The sequence below is a fragment of the Schistocerca serialis genome, chromosome 4 (genome assembly GCF_023864345.2).
Source record: "Schistocerca serialis cubense isolate TAMUIC-IGC-003099 chromosome 4, iqSchSeri2.2, whole genome shotgun sequence".
Taxonomy (NCBI): domain Eukaryota; kingdom Metazoa; phylum Arthropoda; class Insecta; order Orthoptera; family Acrididae; genus Schistocerca; species Schistocerca serialis.
In genome coordinates this window covers 123,112,099-123,132,526 of record NC_064641.1, presented here as the reverse complement: position 1 = coordinate 123,132,526, position 20,428 = coordinate 123,112,099, and the positions used below count along the sequence as shown (strand labels likewise).

The 20,428-nt window shown below is 43.2% G+C and overlaps 1 protein-coding gene across 1 annotated transcript in view; it reads left to right on the top strand.

The window, feature by feature from the left end:
• Positions 1–6,166, top strand: part of LOC126474311 (proton-coupled amino acid transporter-like protein CG1139) — a 70,226-nt gene extending 64,060 nt beyond the window's left edge. The window contains exon 9 of the mRNA XM_050101777.1: positions 5,913–6,166. Coding sequence (XP_049957734.1) covers positions 5,913–6,166 — 254 coding nt within the window. The remainder of the gene's footprint in view (positions 1–5,912) is intronic.
• The last annotated feature ends 14,262 nt before the right edge of the window (positions 6,167–20,428 follow it).

Below are 20,428 nucleotides of genomic sequence, written 5' to 3'. Positions count from 1 at the left end.
TATTTTTGTGTTCGATCTCAAAACACAGTGCCCATCTTTGTTCTTGACTGGGTCTAATTTTTTCGCAAGTTTTTCCTTTCTTTCTTTTTAAACCTCCTAATGTCATGTTGCGCGCAGATAGAAGTGATGTTTTCTATCCGCAGAGGATTTCTGATTTTACATCTGTATTATAATGCCTCAGTTTAACACCCTTTGAAAACATATTTTATTACACACGTATCTCACTTTCACGCACGCTTTTTCAGTTTTTTTGAGTTATGATTTTAACTGCAGATTCTTCATTTTTTGTGTTAATATTTTGACCGAGATATTTAAAGTATTTTGTTTCTTGATGTTGCCGTACTTGGTTTTTAAAATTCTTGGTGAGTTACTTTCATTCTTCATGTATGCTCTGTTTTCAGTTAATATATCCAGACCTGAAAATATAAAATGTTTTATGGCATCGTTTGTAATTGATCGTCAGAACTAAAGTATTTTACCTATTGTGAACTTTTACATTAATTATTAGTTGGTTTGTCTTTGAAGGGCCTTCATTAGTTGGATAGTGTGTCATCTACCATAACAGAATTATTTAGTAAAGGTAGAGGTTCAGGCATAGCCACAAATACTTTCTTTCACTGTAATTCCTCGCGCGACAGTATTTTGTAAATACTTTGAGATAGCTGCGATGTTCTTGTCATGGGGCAGAAGACTCTTCCCCCATCCCCCCTCCTGTGAAGACGAAGGTGCTAAAATAATGTACTTCTTATCTTTAGTAACAAACATCGCAAGTTCATACATTCACACACACACACACACACACACACACACACACACAAACAAAGACTACAGCAAGAGTAGTTGGCTTTTGATCGTTTTTCTACCCAGTCTAGCACTTCCTTTGAACGTTTATCTCCAAATTAACTCTCAGTTTTGTGTCATATCTGGGATACTCCACTGAAGCGCCAAAGAAACTGGCATAAGCATGCGTATTCAAATACAGAGATATGTAAACAGGCAAAATACGGCGATGTTGTCGGCAACGCCTATATAAGACAACAACTGTCTGTCGCAGTTGTTGGATCCCTTTCAGCTGCTACAACGGCAAATTATCAAAATTTAAGTGAGTTTGAAGGTGGTGTTACAGTCGGCGTGCCGGCCGCTGTGGCCGAGAGGTTCTGGACGCTTCCGTCCGGAACTGCACTGCTGCTACGGTCGCAGGTTCGAGTGCTGCCTCGGGCGTGGATGTGTGTGATGTCCTTAGGTTAGTTAGGTTTAAGTAGTTCTAAGCCTAGGGGACTGATGACATCGGATGTTAAGTCCCAAAGTGCTTAGAGCCATACCATACAGTCGGCGCCCGAGCGATGGGACACAGCATCTCCGAGGTAGCGATGAAGTGGTGATTTTCCCGTACCATCGCTTCACGAGTGTACCGTGACTATCAGAAATCTGATAAAACATCAAAGCTGCGCGGGGTAGCCCGCGGTCTGCGGCGTCTTGTCACGGTCCGCGCGGTTTTCCCCGTCGAAGGTTCGAGTCCTCCCTCAGGTATGGGTGTGTATCTTGTCCACAGCGTAAGTTAGTTTAAGTTAGATTAAGTAGTGTGTAAGCTATGACCTAAGCTGTTTGGTCCCATAAAATCTTACCACAAATTTACATTTTTTTACAAAACATCACATCTCTGACATCGCTGCGACCGCAAAAAGATCCCTCAAGAACGGAACCAACGGCGACTGAAGACAATCATTCGACGTAACAGAATGGCAACCCTTCCGCAAATTGCTGCCGATTTCAATGCTGGGCCATCGACAAATGTCAGCGTGCGAACCATTCAACGAAACATCATCGATATGGGCTTTCCGAGCTGAAGGCCCATTCGTGTACCCTTGATGACTGCACGACACAAAACTTTAGTCCTCGACTGGGTCCGTCAACACCGACATTGGACTGTTGATGACTGGTAACAGTTTGCCTGGTCGGACGAATCTCGTTCCAAATTGTATCTAGTGGATGGATGCTTACGCGTATGGAGAAAACCTCATGAATCCATGTATCCTGCATGTCAGCGGGGGGCTCTTCAAGCTGTTGGAGACTCTGTAATAGCGTGGGGTCTGTGCAGCTGGAGTGGGATGGGACCCCTGATACTTCTAGATCCGAATCTGACAAGTGATACGTACGTAATTATCCTGTCTGACCACCTATTTCCATTCATCCCCATTGTACATTCCGAAGGACTTGTGCAATTTGCAGCAGGACAATGCGACACCAAACACGTCCAGAATTGCTACAAAGTGGCTCCAGAGACACTCTTCTGAGTTTAAACAGTTCCGCTGGTCACCAAACTCCTCGTATATGAACATTATTGGGCATATCTGGGATGCCTTGTAACGTGCTGTTCAGAAGAGATCTCCATCCCGTTGTATTCTTACGTATTTATGGACAGCCCTTCAGAATTCATGGTTTCAGTTCCCTCCAGCACTACTTCAGAATTATTCCAGTGCATGCCTGTTTCGGTTTCAAGTGTGATGTGGATTTTTGGGTTGGCAGCGTCGATATCTCCGATATCTCCGAAGAAATAATAAAACATAACTATTACAAAATAATATATTGGTTCTTTATGTTTATGACATAATTTTCCTGGTAGATGAAAACATTGGATACGACATTTACACAGAGACATCAGTCCCGCATACCTAGACACCCACTTCATACTTACACATTTGTTGCACGTATGGTATGAGTTCTGTACTGGTACAAGTTCAAAAAAATGGTTTAAATGGCTCCGAGCACTATGGCACTTAACATCTGGGGTCATCAGTCCCCTAGAACTCAGAACTACTTATACCTAACTAACCTAAGGACATCACACACATCCATGCCCGAGGCAGGATTCGAACCTGCGACCGTAGCAGTCTCGCGGTTCCGGACTGAAACGCCTAGAACCGCTCGGCCACCGCGGCCGGCCTGGTACAAGTGTCATCATGAAGTTGATGTCATGGGATTGCTGTTCAGAGTATGCACAACAATTTGAAGTACACGGCACTCCCACGTTTATGGAGTATATTCGTTTACCATAATGAAAAACGTTCCTCTCATAGTTCAAAAAAAGGGGCAATGTCCTTGGCAGATTCAGGGGTGTAAAAGAAGGGAACTAGATTTTCTACTTTCCTGTCAGCCTCAAAGACATTTAAATCAAAACATCTTGACATAGTTGAGCTTTTGGAAAATGGGAAATTTGTGGTAAGGACTATGGGACCGAACTGCTGAGGTCATACGTCCCTAAGCTTACACATTACTTAATCGAACTTAAACTAACTTAAGGTAGGGAGAAGACACACACCCATGCTCGAGGGAGGACTCGAAACCCTGACGGAGGGAGCCGTACGAACCGTGGCAGAGCGTCCTAGACCGTATGGCTACCCCGCACTGCAATTGAGCTTTCTTACCTGTTAGTATTAGTACCCATGTCATGTAACATAATGCGTAGTATCAAGTAAACTAACATGATATATGACGTCATGTCGTATAACATGACACATGCCATCATCTCATCCAACGTGGCATTTGGCATGTCATGCAATATGACACGATGTGTCGTTAAGATTTAGGATGTATGTATCTCCACTCCGGGATACTTCTTATTATTTACACCCCGCATTCCCGGATACTTCCAATTGCAGATGAATTACACTCTCTAGAAGCACATAAACTTCCATCTATTCGATATTACACCCCTCGCCATATATGTAACAGAGGATGTATCTAAGAGAACTCACTGCGTGGGGAAAGCAGGTTAACTTCTAAAAAAGCGCGAATGTGTCAACATGTTTTGCTTCAAACGTCTCTGAGGCGGCCAGATGAGTCGGAAAGCTAGTTCCCTCCTTTTACATCCCCAACTCTGCTCAGGACATATTCGCATTTTTTGTACTGCGTTAGGAGCATTTTTCATTCTGGTACAAATTTTTACTCTTCATATTTTTTACGTTAGACCTCCATAGCATGTTAACCGATGTAGATTTTTGTTGACGGGCGACGAATTATCGGGTATAGTTTTTTTATTGTATTTCGAATAATCTTGTTTATATAGTGGCATTGGGTAAAGCTTTCACAAAACAACAAAGTGAACATTAATTACTTGTATTTATCTACCGTAAAAAATTCGAACCGATTTGCACAAGTCTGAAGCACAGAAGGTGCGTGCGAAGAGAAACATCCAAAAAACGTGTTTTGGCACGTAAAATGCGAATGAAGCTAGATTTTTGAGAGCGAGCTTTCAATGTGATCGTTAGAATGTATTTTTTTTATTTGATTCATTTTAAACCGTTTTCGGGCATTCAGTTCGTGTAAGAACGAATTTTACGTGTTACAATTAGCTCGACTTTAAACCATCACGACAGCGGGTAAAGGTTATTGGATTAAAAAATTTCGTGTTTATTTCATTCATGTATCCACCTTCGTGCACAGTGTGAACATATTCATACAATTTTAAGTAATGAAGTAGCACGCTTCTGAAACCTCCCAGAAAAATGTGATTTTTGCTCGTATAATCCAAACGAAGGAAGTCTGTTTCAAACAGTTAAAACGTATCTTAGATAAAGGTCTAGTGCACCGGTGGACGACATCATCAGTCTGGTTTTTGTATGTAAAATTCTAATGAGTGTGATTGCTTTTGCACGTAAAATCCGAACGGTGCACATACAAATGGTGCCATTAGCTGAGCATTAATTTCAGCCCATTAAAATCTTTTGCAAAAGGAATTAATCGATTTGCACAATTTTCCTGGCCCGTAGTTCTGGTTCGTAGCTCAAACATTGTTTACTACACTGTAAGATAGCTACTGTAAGACAGGTGTTAGAGTAGCTATGCAAATAGTCGTTGGTCTGCCTAAACCAAAACTTTTCACCCCATGTTCCTAGTAAAAACAGGAAACGAACAGCAAGACCTCCCACCCTGAAACCGCTATTCTGCGCGCTATAACGATACAATGGGATGCATGAAACAGTTTGAGTTAGTGATAAATATGATAGAGATCAAGTTTATTCACATCAAAACAAACTTCTCGAAATGTCCAAAACTAATATCATACCGATGCATTGTTTCTCTAGTGACCCACTGATGTGCGTCCATTGAACACGCAAGAATTATCTTCATTCATCCACACACAAAAGCCGAGTGCACAGTTCACAGTTTACTCGTCATTAATTACTGTCTTCCTGCAGTTCAGAATTTGTTTCACACATTGACTTAAATGTTCTATTCGTGTGTTTATGCACAAAACCCAACACACCAGCCAGCAGTGTGATGGCAACAGTGAGCATCTTTTATTCGTCACTCGTCTGTTTAGCTCTGGCAGCCAGAAATCGGCTCTCTTACAGCAGAGAAAATACTATATGGGTATATTGACATTACTACTAAACATTATTAATAAAACGGGGACAGTATTTTTATAGGATCGCAAAAGCTATACCTTTACGCCTGAAGCCAACAAATAAAAGTCCACTGCAGAGAAATTTGGTTTCGTTAGAGGTACCTTATAACGTCGCAGACAATACGCTACTGAATCAGTCATGTATGGTTCAAAAATGGTTCAAATGGCTCTGAGCACTATGGGACTTAACTGCTGTGGTCATCAGTCCGCTAGAACTTAGAACTACTTAAACCCAACTAACCTAAGGACAGCATACACGTCCATGCCCGAGGCAGGATTCGAACCTGCGACCGTAGTGGTCGCGCGGTTCCAGACTGTAGCGCTTAGAACCGCTCGGCCACCACCGCCGGCTCATGTATGGTGTTTTTGGAAACATATACATAAGGAAATTATTCTAGAGTCTAGACCACGATCGGGAATGAGCCTTTCCTCTTGAAGTAAAACTACTTTGATGTAGTAGCGGCGATAATACAGGGAAGTTCTGAGTGTGTGTTTGTGTTTGCAGTGGCACTGGCGGTGGCAGTGCCGAACCTGGGTCCGGCCATCTCCCTGGTGGGGGCGGTGTGCTTCTCGACTCTGGGCCTGCTGTACCCGGCGGTCATCGAGTCGGTGGTGCTGTGGCAGGAGCCGGGGGCGCTCGGCTGGATGCGCTGGAAGCTGCTCAAGAACGCCCTTCTGGTCGCCCTGTCCTTTCTGGCACTGGTCACCGGCACCATCTCCAGCGTCACCGAAATCATCGAGAACTATGGCCTCGAGTAGTGGGGAAGCTCTCTCAAGGACCTCGATATCTGGCAAAGGCTGTCCGACACTACCAGGGTCAAAATGGACATACTATCGCATCACCAAGCATACACCACCATGTGATCTTTGTGAATTCGTGTCTTCATAGTTTCCCATTATACGCAAATCATCATGAAACAGCCAACTGAATCAGTGTGCACTACTGTTTGGAGAAACTGAAACCCCGGGGCCAAGAGATGTGATCGCAGTGAAATTTATTCCATTAATTAGGTACATTACACTATACAAATGATTAGTATTACAGACAGGTACAGGTACTGTGGATGTGGAAATACAGTGCAAAGTACTGACACCCCGTGCTCCAATCAGAGATGCCAGATGTAGTGTCATGGAATCATAGAACACCTCAGTATGCTGCTGAAGAATACTCTGTCACGTGGTTTAACGGTGCATCCACAGATTATCAACTGTGGCTGCAGGAGGACCTGAATGAACAAGCTGCGGACTGATCACATCCCAGACATGTTCAATGGGCAACATATAAGGTGAACGGGCAGGCCAGGGAAACTATGATACCCGCCGTTCTTCGAAGAAGACTTCCACAGTCATTGCCATATGCGGCTGGGTGTTGTCCTGCCGAAATATGGCTTGTGGAATGGACTGCAGGAGAGGCAGCGCCTCGGACTGTAAAACCTCCATGATGCAGCAATAGCTGTTCAGATTTCCCTCCAGACGTAGGAGGCGAGCTCGCGTGTTATAGCCAATGGCGCCCCAAACCATCACACTTGGCGTTTGTGCCTGATTTCGTTCACCACGATGGAGTCAGTCGCGTTTCCAGCCATCACTGTATGACAACTTGAAGCGGGACTCGTGCGAAAACACTACATTTTGGCACTTAACATGCCATGTCGATGTTATCCTGCCATTGCAGCCCTTTGTGTCAGCGGAAGCTGAAGCAATGGCGTACATGTCACCAGTCCATACCTCATACCTCGAACCATCGACGCAGACATGTCCACACCAGTGGCAGTGCTCCAACGTTGCGCCAATTTAGTGGACGATGCTGGTCTGACCATTACGGGCAAGCAGTCAAGTTTGCGGTCATCTCGCGCTGTGGTCACATTGTTGTCTACCAGTACCCTGTCGAAGCTTTGTATGGCCGTCATCTGTTCACTGGTTCCGCAATGTATCAAAACGAGAGAGACGCTTCCTGGACACAAAACATTCTGTTCCTCTCGAACACACTCACATACCAACATTCAACCGTGTGATGTAGGCGAAGTATGACACTTGGTTACACTTTTCCACTTCGAATGACGGCTCCGCACTGACTGTCCGGTCACAAAAAAGAGGGCTCTGTTGGGTCTGCTTGCACGCCACCTCTCTGCCACTTAAATGACTTATTATGGTTCCACTGTTGTACACGTCCTATTATCGTGGTATGGCAGACCATTTCTTCTAAGAGTTTGACTTTTTACAAACAGTAGTGTATCACTATTCCGTGGACTTGATGAGTGGTAAAAACGATAATTCATGTTACCTTTCACCTGACTTGTGTCCTTTTGTGAACTTGTGATATATGTAATTTGATCTATGTAATTTTTTTGCCATTTGGTTCAAGTGCACATGTCTGCCCTCAGTCCGTCACCTTTAAGGTTCCAATATTATATGTATAGCTTCACTACTTTTTGAAAAATTGTATTAATAATGCTACATGAGTGCATGACAAAATATTTATCAAATAAACACGTCTTGAAAAATCATCTGCGCTGGTTGAAACTCTACATAGCGAATATAAAACTTATAAAGATAAAATGCAGCACAACGAAGCTTGTGCTTTCTCCTTCTGGAGAAAATATGGATTCTCGCTTTTGTGATGTAAAATATTAGGGAACGCATTTGTTGTAAAAGGAGTCTATGACTTTTTTTTAATACGGTACAATGCTTCTGGTGCATTCCACTCTCGTAGCATCGCAAATATGAACTTTGCAACGACATTACTCAAGACATTCATTACTGTTATTTCGGTGCCCTGTTGACTTTGCAAAGCAGCCGACCCTTGTCTGATAAGGTCTGTTTTCTCTACAACAGATGAAAGTTCCAGTCAGGAGTTTAGAATATTTCGATAACTTCCTTGTATCTACATCTATACGTATACTCTGCAAGAAACTGTACAGTACATGACGAAGCGTACTTCATATCAGTATAATACCAGTGTTCTATGTCCCATACCATTCGCGTACATCGAAAGGGAAATTTGACTGCTTATACATCACTGCACGCGTCCTATGTTTTTTACCTTATTCCCATGACCACTACGTAAGATATTCGGTGGTGGCAATAAAATGTCACACAGTCTTTTTTGAATGCCGGTTCTTTAAAACTACCCTACAGGCTTTCGCGTGGAGTCATGGCAAGAATTTCCATTTAAACTACCCCAACATTTCTCTTACACTTCCGTTTGGGCTATACCGACAGGTTACGATCCTATTAGACCATCTCTCAATTCTATGTACGTTGTTACGTCTACTGCATAATACTCTACAACTGATCACACTAACGTATACGATTTCTGTATAGATATCTATGCTGCAATCGACGTCACTAATACTATATTATGTGAGCATCCCATTATTTGAAAGTAAGTTCGATCGGTGGCGAAATGAAAACCACAGTGAAAATAAAAAGTATGTTTTGTTTACAATAGTTAGCTACACCTTCCAGCTACTTTTCTACACTGTCACCGCTCCGACTTAGATATAGAGGCACTGCCCACTGCACATCTGTGCAAAGCTTCATCGAACCCTCACTGTCGTTTCAATTTCGCGACCTATCGGACATTACTTTCCGAATAGCGCCCATGTATTGCTATTTAGCAGGGGTATTTCAAAAATGACCGGTATATTTGAAACGGCAATAAAAACTAAACGAGCAGAGATAGAAATACACCGTTTCTTGCAATATGCTTGGGACAACAGTACATTTTCAGGCAGACAAACTTTCGAAATTACAGTAGTTACAATTTTCAACAACAAATGGCGCTGCGGTCTGGGAAACTCTATAGTACGATATTTTCCACATATCCACCATGCGTAGCAATAATATGGCGTAGTCTCTGAATGAAATTACCCGAAACGTTTGACAACGTGTCTGGCGGAATGGCTTCACATGCAGATGAGATGTACTGCTTCAGCTGCTCAATTGTTTCTGGATTCTGGCGGTACACCTGGTCTTTCAAGTGTCCCCACAGAAAGAAGTCACAGGGGTTCATGTCTGGCGAATAGGGAGGCCAATCCACGCCGCCTCCTGTATGTTTCGGATAGCCCAAACCAATCACACGATCATCGAAATATTCATTCAGGAAATTAAAGACGTCGGCCGTGCGATGTGGCCGGGCACCATCTTGCATAAACCACGAGGTGTTCGCAGTGTCGTCTAAGGCAGTTTGTACCGCCACAAATTCACGAAGAATGTCCAGATAGCGTGATGCAGTAATCGTTTCGGATCTGAAAAATGGGCCAATGATTCCTTTGGAAGAAATGGCGGCCCAGACCAGTACTTTTTGAGGATGCAGGGATGATGGGACTGCAACATGGGGCTTTTCGGTTCCCCATATGCGCCAGTTCTGTTTATTGACGAAGCCATCCAGGTAAAAATAAGCTTCGTCAGTAAACCAAATGCTGCCCACATGCATATCGCCGTCATCAATCCTGTGCACTATATCGTTAGCGAATGTCTCTCGTGCAGCAATGGTAGCGGCGCTGAGGGGTTGCCACGTTTGAATTTTGTATGGATAGAGGTGTAAACTCTGGCGCATGAGACGATACGTGGACGTTGGCGTCATTTGGACAGCGGCTGCAATACGGCGAACGGAAACCCGAGGCCGCTGTTGGATCACCTGCTGCACTAGCTGCGCGTTGCCCTCTGTGGTTGCCGTACGCAATCGCCCTACCTTTCCAGCACGTTTATCCGTCACGTTCCCAGTCCGTTGAAATTTTTCAAACAGATCCTTTATTGTATCGCTTTTCGGTCCTTTGGTTACATTAAACCTCCGTTGAAAACTTCGTCTTGTTGCAACAACACTGTGTTCTAGGCGGTGGAATTCCAACACCAGAAAAATCCTCTGTTCTAAGGAATAAACCATGTTGTCTACAGCACACTTGCACGTTGTGAACAGCACACACTTACAGCAGAAAGACGACGTACAGAATGGCGCACCCACAGACTGCGTTGTCTTCTATATCTTTCACATCACTTGCAGCGCCATCTGTTGTTGAAAATTGTAACTACTGTAATTTCGAAAGTTTGTCCGCCTGAAAATGTACTGTTGTCCCAAGCATATTGCAACAAACGGTGTAATTCTATCGCTGCTCGTTTAGTTTTTATTGCCGTTTCAAATATACCGGTCATTTTTGAAACACCCTGTAGGTTGTGCTCAAGATATTCACTATTAATCTTGTAATACTATCAGCTTAAAACATTTAAATGGCGTGAAACGTACTTGATTACAAGTTGTATTGCAAACCTAACTGATTGCCTTTCACTAGTGTTAACTTGGAGCCTGAATGAAAAAAATAAATAAAATAAAAATGCGTGTGAAGTCTTCTGGGACTTAAGTACTACGGTCATCAGTCCCTAAGCTTACACACTACTTAACCTAAATTATCCTATGGACAAACACACACTCCCACGGCCGAGGGAGGACTCGAACCTCCGCCGGGACCAGCCGCACAGTCCATGACTGTAGCGCCCCTGACCGCTCGGCTAATCCCGCGCGGCCCTGAATGACAATTTGGATTTTGTGTCCTAGTGTCCTGCATTTTGTACATGGTGCCATGAAGACGGGAAAGTCATGGAAATATTTTATACGTGACAATGAAGCGAACACACCACAAAATAACATGCAAACTGGTACGCTAGAGAAAACAATAATTTCAACATAAAATTTATAATTCAGACTTAACAAACGCTTATAATCTGTAACAGAATTAAAAACATTTCTATACTTACCAAACTGAGGAAAAAGAGCGAGAGAGAGAGAGAGAAATAGACAGAGTGGGAGAGTTAAGAAATAATATACACCGTCATGTCAAATTTCTGGAATTTATTTATAGCAAGTGTGCATTTCATTTCATAAATATATTTGCAATATATTTGCTACGAAGTTTAATAGGGTCTGTTTCATGCTTTCAGACTTACCAAATTGTCCAAAATCAATCATTAGATGATATGAGAAAATCTGTCAGCAGCTAAATGGAAACATGGAAAATGAATTGCAATCAGAATGCTCGGCGTACATTGCACCAGCACACACGTAATAATTCTAGAGACTGTTAAAGAAATTCACATACATCGAAAGTATTAACTGTGGGGTCTTTCATTTACATGAAGTATATTCAATATGAAATATAGTTCTTTCCACCAAGGAGCTTGATAGTGGATGGAACATTTTTGTTTCACAATTTACAGTGCTGCGGTCTTGTGATGCCGTGACCAATTCTAGCTCGAAGCTGATGTAAGTCAAATGAAGATATACATATCGGTGGGCTCCCTATGGTGGCAGAGATATCTTATATTAGCGCTGCTCCAGTGATTGCGACAAACGGTTTGAAGTATACTACTTGCGCTCTGCTTAAAACAGAACCCTTAATATTAAATTAACGACGATATTCGCAAAATCATTCCTTCTAACGGATAATCTCATGTTCGACTATGCGGGGTGTCCGATAATTCCCGTTACAAACATGGGCGTGAGCACATTATATTTTGAAATAATTTGGATAAAAAGTATTAAAAGAATTGAAACTAACTAGTTTCCTTGAAACATATACGAGATGGACTGAGTCTCTTGTAATTTCTCCGTGTAAACAATGTTTAAGTTTAGAGACACAAAATACTAATGGAAGTGGCCATGAATCCGTTATATTCTCATCTAGATCAAATTATTGACGATTGATCTTACTGATAAGCAAAGTAAAATATTAATGCATTTCTGTAAGGTCATTTAATAGATTAATGACCTGACTCGCTACTAGACACCTACAGTGCAACATCAGCGTTTTGGCCTATTCAGTTTTTGCAGCATGATAGTATTTTGTTTGACAGGGCGCTAATACAACTAGCAGCAATCAGATTCATATTTGTCTGTCATGTCGTGAACAGGCTGTCAGAACAACATACACAATCGTAAAAATACATCATTTTGTCGAACGCATTGTTTACAATGCATCAAAGAAAACGGTAAGTGACCATTAATAAAACAGTTACAAAACACTTACTAAACATTCAAAATACTATGGATCAGATTAGGTGTGTAAAGTTCCTAGTATCAGCACAAAACTATACTGGCTTTTTAAGAAGCTTCTTTACTGAAAATATATATTTCCCATAAATATAATAATTGTCCTTCTTGGAAATTATTAAAAATCTAGATTCACTGCAAACTTCAGATTGTTTTGAGGATGAAATAAATGAAAATGACATTAAAACCGTAAAGAGTGGTGAGGTGTAAGTACTGTCTTAACACCAACAAAGGTGTTACACTTTAAGAGAATTTGTAAAATATCAGAGATATAAAAATTGTGTTTGACATCGACAGCACAGACAATAAAATGAAATCAGTATGCAGTATTTTTAAGTAGACGTATTGAAAGCAGTTTTGGAAGATTATATTGCTATTGTTGAGGTAAGTGTTTACATCATTATATGATAGTATACCTGTAGCAAATTCATTTAGTAACAGAATTTTAAATTAGATTGACCAGAAGATTGACCAGAAGAAAACGCAAAGCAGACGGCAGAAGTAATTCATCTCACACACCTTTCCGAAATGACGAAAATCAATTTCTCTGAAACATCAATTTATATAAATTCGATGGTATTTCTAGGGGAGCTTCACAAATTTTTGACTTTGCAGAACATTGTCTTGTTACCCGCAAAAAATGTGTTCCTATGATTATATGTCTTAGTCACAATTACTATAGTTTAGTTTCTTCTGTGTATGTTTCTTTAAAACGCTACATGCTGCCATTTTACAGTTTGTATGTCACATCTTATTTTTATTAGAGAAATTCTCTGCCGCTATTATGTTGTGACTCAAGGATACCTCATTTTTTCAAAAGGACCTGTCGAATTTTGGAACAAGGACGTCTGATACTCAACGTATATTGTTAATTGTTAAAGACATAAATCTACAAAACATCTTAGGACAAGATTCACTTACGTCATTAGAGTGTGGTGCGGAGCTGTAACTCGAAAAGATGTAAAAATGAAATGTGAACACTTACAAAATGTCGACAGTGAATGTATTCTGCGATGGGCTTTATTATATTAAGATAATCAGTTATTTCTAGTGAATGAGTATGATATTCATGAATGCACTGCTAAAAGGGAGAATGATTACATGTACGTTACGCCCTAGAGAATTTAACTTCAGCACAAATTAGAAAGTGTGCACAGCTTGAGTTCTTTAGCAATACTCTCTTGTACTAATAGTCACTCTAGTGATAACTGAATGTCAGACTCCTGTAGGGCGAAGAAGTAACATTTTCCCAGAATGAGATTTTTCCTCTGCAGCGGAGTGTGCGTTGGTAAGTTACTTACTGGCAGATTATAACTACGTGCCGGACCGAGACTCGAAATCGGGATCTTTGCCTTTCGCAGGCAAGTACTCTAGCGAGTGAGCTACCCAAGCACGACTCACGACCCGTCCTCACAGCTTCAATTCTATCAGTACCACGTCCCCTACCTTCCAGGCTTCACAGAAGCTCTTCTGCGAAGGGAAGGACCGGAGTTCGAGTCTCGGTCCAGCACAAAGTTTTAATCTGCGAGGAAATTTCAAGTGACATGTTGTCGGACTAAACGATCACGTCATGAAACGGGCGGCTCTTCCTTAGATCCTGTATATTTCTCTTATTAATCCATCAGTGAACTCCTGATTCTTTAAAGAATCAGATTCCTGTCTATAAATCAGCTTCAAATGGCTGATTACTCTACATATGACTTAATGTATTAAATACAGGACATTAAGTATATAAACGAGCTGAACATTAGAAAAGGTTTGAAATTATTTTTTAAGTTTGTTGGAATTAACAAAGTGCTCTGGTTATCAAAGATTGGATGAATACCGTTTGGGTAATTTGCTCTCCGTTTCAAGCGAAAACTAGGTTTTCACGCAACTCAATGTTTATGATGTCATATCTCCTAAACTACATGTCGTAAACTAATATAACTTTGCAGTTGCGTTCAGTGTTATATTCGAATACCGTCTGTAAACTGAGTTGCGAATAGAGTTAGCAGCAAAGAAATAATAAATTAAAACGTCATGCCTGATGTTAAAGATTTACTGCATGAAAAGCGACAACGAAGTAAGTTAAAAACTTTATTCCTTTCATCATTTTGTGCGAGGCGTCAGCAAGAATAGGTGCACAAAGGTTTGAAATTAAGTTTTACGTTTTTGGGAAGTTGCTAAGTGCTCTAATTCTAAAATACTAGATGAAAATACACTGACGAGCCAAAGATTATGACCACCTACTTAATAGCTTGTTTGTCAGTCTTTGGAACGAAATACATCACTGGTTCAGCGTATCAGGGATCCGAAAGTTTATTAGTATGTTTGTGGAGGTATGTGGCGTTAGATGTCTACCCACAGATCATGTAACTCGCGTAAATAACGAGCCCCTGGTATGCGTACGTCGTGATGGCGCCCGATAAGCGACACAGATGGGTTACATAGGATGTACAATAGTCGAATTTTGTTACCGAGACATCAGCGTGAGTTCACTATAATGCTCCTCAAACCACTGTAACACAGCTCTGGCTCCGATACACGGACAGGTGTATTGCTGGGAGATGGCATCGCAGTCGGGGAAAACATCAAGCATGAAGGGATGCAAGTGTGTTTGATAACTAACACAGGTCCCATGCAGCAGAATGTGTCCCTTAGTATAATACTGCTCCCACCAGCCTGAGTCTATGGCGCGCTGCGCGTTTCGAGCCGCCGTTCACCTCTATGACGGCGTTTGTGGAGACGACCATCGACCTAGTGTAGCAAAAATGTGATTCGTCCGGAGAGCCGACACGTTTCCATTGATCGACGGCCGAATCTCGATGGTCCCGTGCCCATTGCAGTCGTAATTGACGACGTCGTTGGGTCAGCATGTGAATACGTAGGCGTGGACTGCTGCGGAGCTCCATGTTTAACAATATACAATGAACATGGTGCCCCGAAACACTTGTGCGTGCACCAGCATTGTGCTCTTTCGGCAGAGATGCCACAGATCACCATCTATCCTACTTTACAGAGCAGACAAGCTTCCGAGCCCCACGTTCTGTGAAGAGTCGTGGACGTCCAACGATTTAGCGCGAAGTAGTAGTTTCACTGTCCTCATACCTGTTTGTCCGCAGCTCGTGGTCTCGCGGTCCCCTTCTCGCTTCCCGAGCACGGGGTCCCGGGTTCGCTTCCCGGCGGGGTCGGGGATTTTCACCTGCCTCGAGGTTGTCCTCATAATTTCATCATAATTCATGAACGTGGCGAGATTGGACTGAGCAAAGTTTGGGAATTTGTACGGGCGCTGATAAACACGCAGTAAGCGCCCCACACACGAAACATCATCATCATCATCATCATCATCATCATCATCACACCTCTTTCCGTAGATGCTCACGACATTAGCACGGGACCATTGGACCAGCTTCGCTGTTTTCGGGACACTCGTTCACAGGCTCTGCGTGATAATAGTCTGCCCTTTGTGAAAGTCGCTTATGTCAATGGATTTCCCCATTTACAGCCCATATCTTCGCTAGGGTGACTTCCCGTCCGTGTCTGCTCTACTTACACACTTTTGTTACCGCGTTACGTCCACGTAACGCCAGCAGGCGGCATCCAACGACGAGGTACGCAGTGGTCATAATGACAGGAGTTTCAACACTGACGTGCAGGGAAAACAATCAACACAACACGGTATACAAGCGGGAGTACCCCAGGGAGGCATCCTAGGGCCCCTACTGTTTAACCTCTACATAAACGATCTCCCAACCACACACAACACAATGATGGCAATCTACGCGGATGACACAGCCATCCTTGTGCAAGATTGGAAACCATCAAACATTACGTCACGCATACAGACTGCACTCAGAGTGGCCGAGCCTTGGTTGGAGAAATGGCGTATTAGAGTAAACGTTGACAAGTGCGAAGCCGTTCTGTTCACTAGAAGACCGAAAAATACCTCGGTGTCTGGCTGGACCGGAAATTACTCTGGGGGGACCACATACAACACATGACCAACCGAGCTAGCGCGAGGCTCAAACAGCTCTATCCTATGCTCAACAGGCGTAGCACACTAAACAGAAGGGTGTCGAGGTCCATGTACATGACACTTATCCGACCCCTGATGACGTACGCAGCTCCTGTCTGGGGATACGCTGCGCCTACACGCCTGCGCCGTCTGCAGCTCATACAAAACAAAGTACTCAAAATCATAAGCAATGCTCCACGATGCACACGCATCGCGGACCACCGGGAATACCGACTTGAGACTCTCACGGAGGTAATCCACAAACTCACCACAAGACTATACAGAAATTCCAGAAATTCGCAGAATCCGTTTATTCTGAATCTGGGGAACTACGACCACAACCATAGATGGAAACATAAAAGACCAAAAGACATACTTGTAAGGACATAACATCTATGGCCAAGCATACGCAAACATAACGGCACAGGCGAGCCCCTGTTAATCAGACGCCATTACTGGATATCCAGCTGGAATACCCTTCCGAATAACTGGCACCACACAGGGAAGCTGTACCGTACACTGCATGCAGACAAGCTCCACACATCCCCCACACAGTGAGATGATCTATGGCCGATCTCCCACTACTGTATAACGATCTTGATTGTTCCAGGAATGCAGCAGCAGCAGCAACTGGGACACATCGCCATCGTTTGTCATGGTAATGATGCATGATACCTATACTAACAAATCCAACCTTGCATGAACTATCGCAGCTAGTAAGCCACTACTGCTCTTACTATCCATCCCACTGTCGCAGAGGTTTTTTTCCCACGGCACGAGCCATGGCACTTTTTTCCCTCTGCTCTTCAAATCGCTACCCTCACTCGCGTTTCGTCCACTATCTATCACCTGATGGACCGTGTTAACGCGTAGCCTTACCCAGACGCACGGACAACATCACAGCCCAGCATCCTGTAATCCACTTACTAGATAACTAACATGTTTACGGAGGTGACAGTAGAACTTTTGGTTTGGTCACCACGTTGGTGCGGGCGTAGAGGGGCCCCATCTAATCAGTTTACTGTGAGTATTTGCTCACCGTGATCTGTACTCCCTGAAGACGCATACAGATTTTTCCAGTTATAATAATTAGCTTACCATGTTAAACGTGTGCCTTAAGATTATATAACTTAATGAGTATGTTATCACAGCACTTTACACATTTAAATTCGATCAGTAAATGTATGAAATATCAAAAACCAAATTTTACTTGTCGGTGAAAGGCAACCTGCAAATAGTCATAAACCATGAACCGGGTTTGTCGGTAAGTAATAAATTAGGTTCGTGGATAAGATCGTAGCGTTTTTGTTTCTCATGTTCGTATTCCGGTTGCTACGGGTTTGTTTATCGATTTTCATTTTTTATTTATTGTTCACTGTTGCTATTTGTCATTTTGTCGTTTGGATATAGTGATTGGACATGTGGACGCTAGAAAATGGAGTGCCATGTGGAGAAACTGGAACATTTCTGACATATTCTCCTGTTTAAGTTAAAGTGGGGTAGGGAGGGGGGGGGGTGGCAGAGGCGGAAGCAGCGTATGGGGATAATGCCACTGGACAGAGCACGGCAAGGAAATGGTTTTCTCGTTTTAACGAGGTTCGTTTTCAGGTTAGCGTTCTTCATGTTGAGGAAGATCTTCGGGGTTTGATGAACATCGTTTAAACGCACTAATCCACAATGATCCACGTCACTCTACTCGAGAACTGGGCAAATGTCATGAACGGTGATCATTACACCATCGTGTGAAGTTTGCATACAATAAGGAAGATTGAAAAACTGGGTCTGTGGGTTTCGCAGGCTCTAAGACAAAATAACAAAAACCAGCTGGTGGCCAACGTGTCGAGTGGTTATGGTTAAACTTTCCCTATTTAACACATTATAACACGGAAACTAATTACCAGACGAGTACCAAACTTGGTAGCATTAATGTCAAGGACGTGGGGAAGAGAAATAATGCAGAATCAATTCAATTGAAACATTTTGAACGTGCTGCTACGGTACATCATGCCATTACATACCAGGAGCATCACTGCTGCAAAATGGGCTCAATATGGCGCCAATCAACGTCCAGAGGAGTCTGAAATCGCAGGGTTGCATTCTGCACAGGAGAACGAAGTCTGTTCCTAGGTGTGCTGGCTACCTCTCTTGATAAGCTGTGCTTCAGATCAGCACATGTGTGAATGTTCCCCAAGGAAACCCTTTCCTTCTGGTAGAGGCACAACCAAAAATAAAAAAAGAGATCAGGTGATCGCGCGGGCCAGTCATTTGGAAACGTCCGGCTGATAATTCGATCGTTTTAAAATGTGTTTCGGAGAAGCAGGTGAACTTCTCGAGCGATGTGCGGTGGGGCGCCATCTCGCATGCAAGCTGTTGAGTTCAAAGCATCTGTAGGGCGGGCATGACATGTTGGCCAACCAAATCGCAGTAATCCTGGCCCGTCACAATGCACGTCTTTGGTGCTTGAACGCCAACCTGTTCAAAAAAGAATGGGCCAATGATGAACGTAGCCGTGAAGCCACACCATACGGTGACACGTTCACCATGTAGTTGAACTTCATGCACAGGACTGGAGATGAAGGTCCCAACACTCGGCCATTCTTGTGTTCACCTGACTCGTCAGATGAAAATGAGCTTCGTCTGTCTATAGGAAGGTCCAGGGACAGCCCAAGTCAACCTCGAACCTTGCGAGAAACTGGAGAGCCAAGTCAACACGTCGTTGTGCATCCTATGGTGGAAGCTGATTTATGATATGGATCTTGTGTGGATACCATTTGATAATGGTTCGAAGCACCTTCCGTACATTGGACCACGGGATGTTCAACTGTCGTGACGCAGCACGCGCACAGCCTGACGATCGGGAAATGTGCACAGCGTTGTCTGTCGTAGCAACAGCGATTTCATTAACCACCTTTGGTGCAACCGGTCGTCAGCCTCTTCTCAGAGCGACGTCAAGTTCTCCAGTTGATTCGAATGTCTCCATCATGCTCCGCACAGCAGTTGGAGAAAGAGGACCCTCCCGTAATCCTTTCAGCAGGCGATATTGTCGAAGTGCAGCTGCAGCATTACTGTTGTTTTGATAATGGAGCTTTACCAATAATGCCCTGCCCTTTTTGCCCAAACTCATGTTGACACGTCAACAAGTGCACTGTGACTGGTCAGGTGTGTGAGTCTATGAATCACGACGACTGATCACGGCACCTGGTGGCCATAGTTGGAACTGGTCGGTGGCGCTGTGACGCACGGAAATCATGCACCCCATGTTCTGGATACTAATGCTGCCAAGTTCGGTACTCGTACGGTCATTGGTTACCGTGTTATAATGTGTTAATCAGGGAAAGTTTAATTATAACCACCCGGTTCATCTCTGCTTTCTCTTTATGAACATGCTTTTGAACGACACCAACCATCCCTTTATTGCATCTTTACTGGTGATGAGAGATGTTGTGTTTATGCAAACAGAACGTTCACATAATTCAAATGGCTCTGAGCACTATCGGACTTAATTTCTGAGGTCACCAGTCCCCTAGAACTACCTAAACCTAACTAACCTAAGGACATCACACACATCCATGCCCGAGGCAGGATTCGAACCTGCGACGGTAGCTGTCGTGCGGTTTCAGACTGTAGCGCCTAGAACCGCTCGGCCACAACGGCCGGCCCTAACAGAAGGAAAAGAATGGTGAGCCCAAATAAAGCAGCAACAAAAGACAAAAGATAACGTTACGCACCTGGTGGAACAGCGACGGTATGATGTATTACGAATTGCTTCCCCGAGATGTAAGCATCACTGCTGATATTTATTGTCAACAGCTGAGACGTCTTGCAGACGCAATCCAAGAACTACGACCAGGAAGACTGGGTGAAGTGGTGCGGCTCCACGATAAGGTCCGCCCACATCCTGCTAGACTGACAAGAAACACTATACAGGAGTTGCATTGGGAAGTAATTTTGCACCAATGTTATTCACCAGATCTTGCGCCCT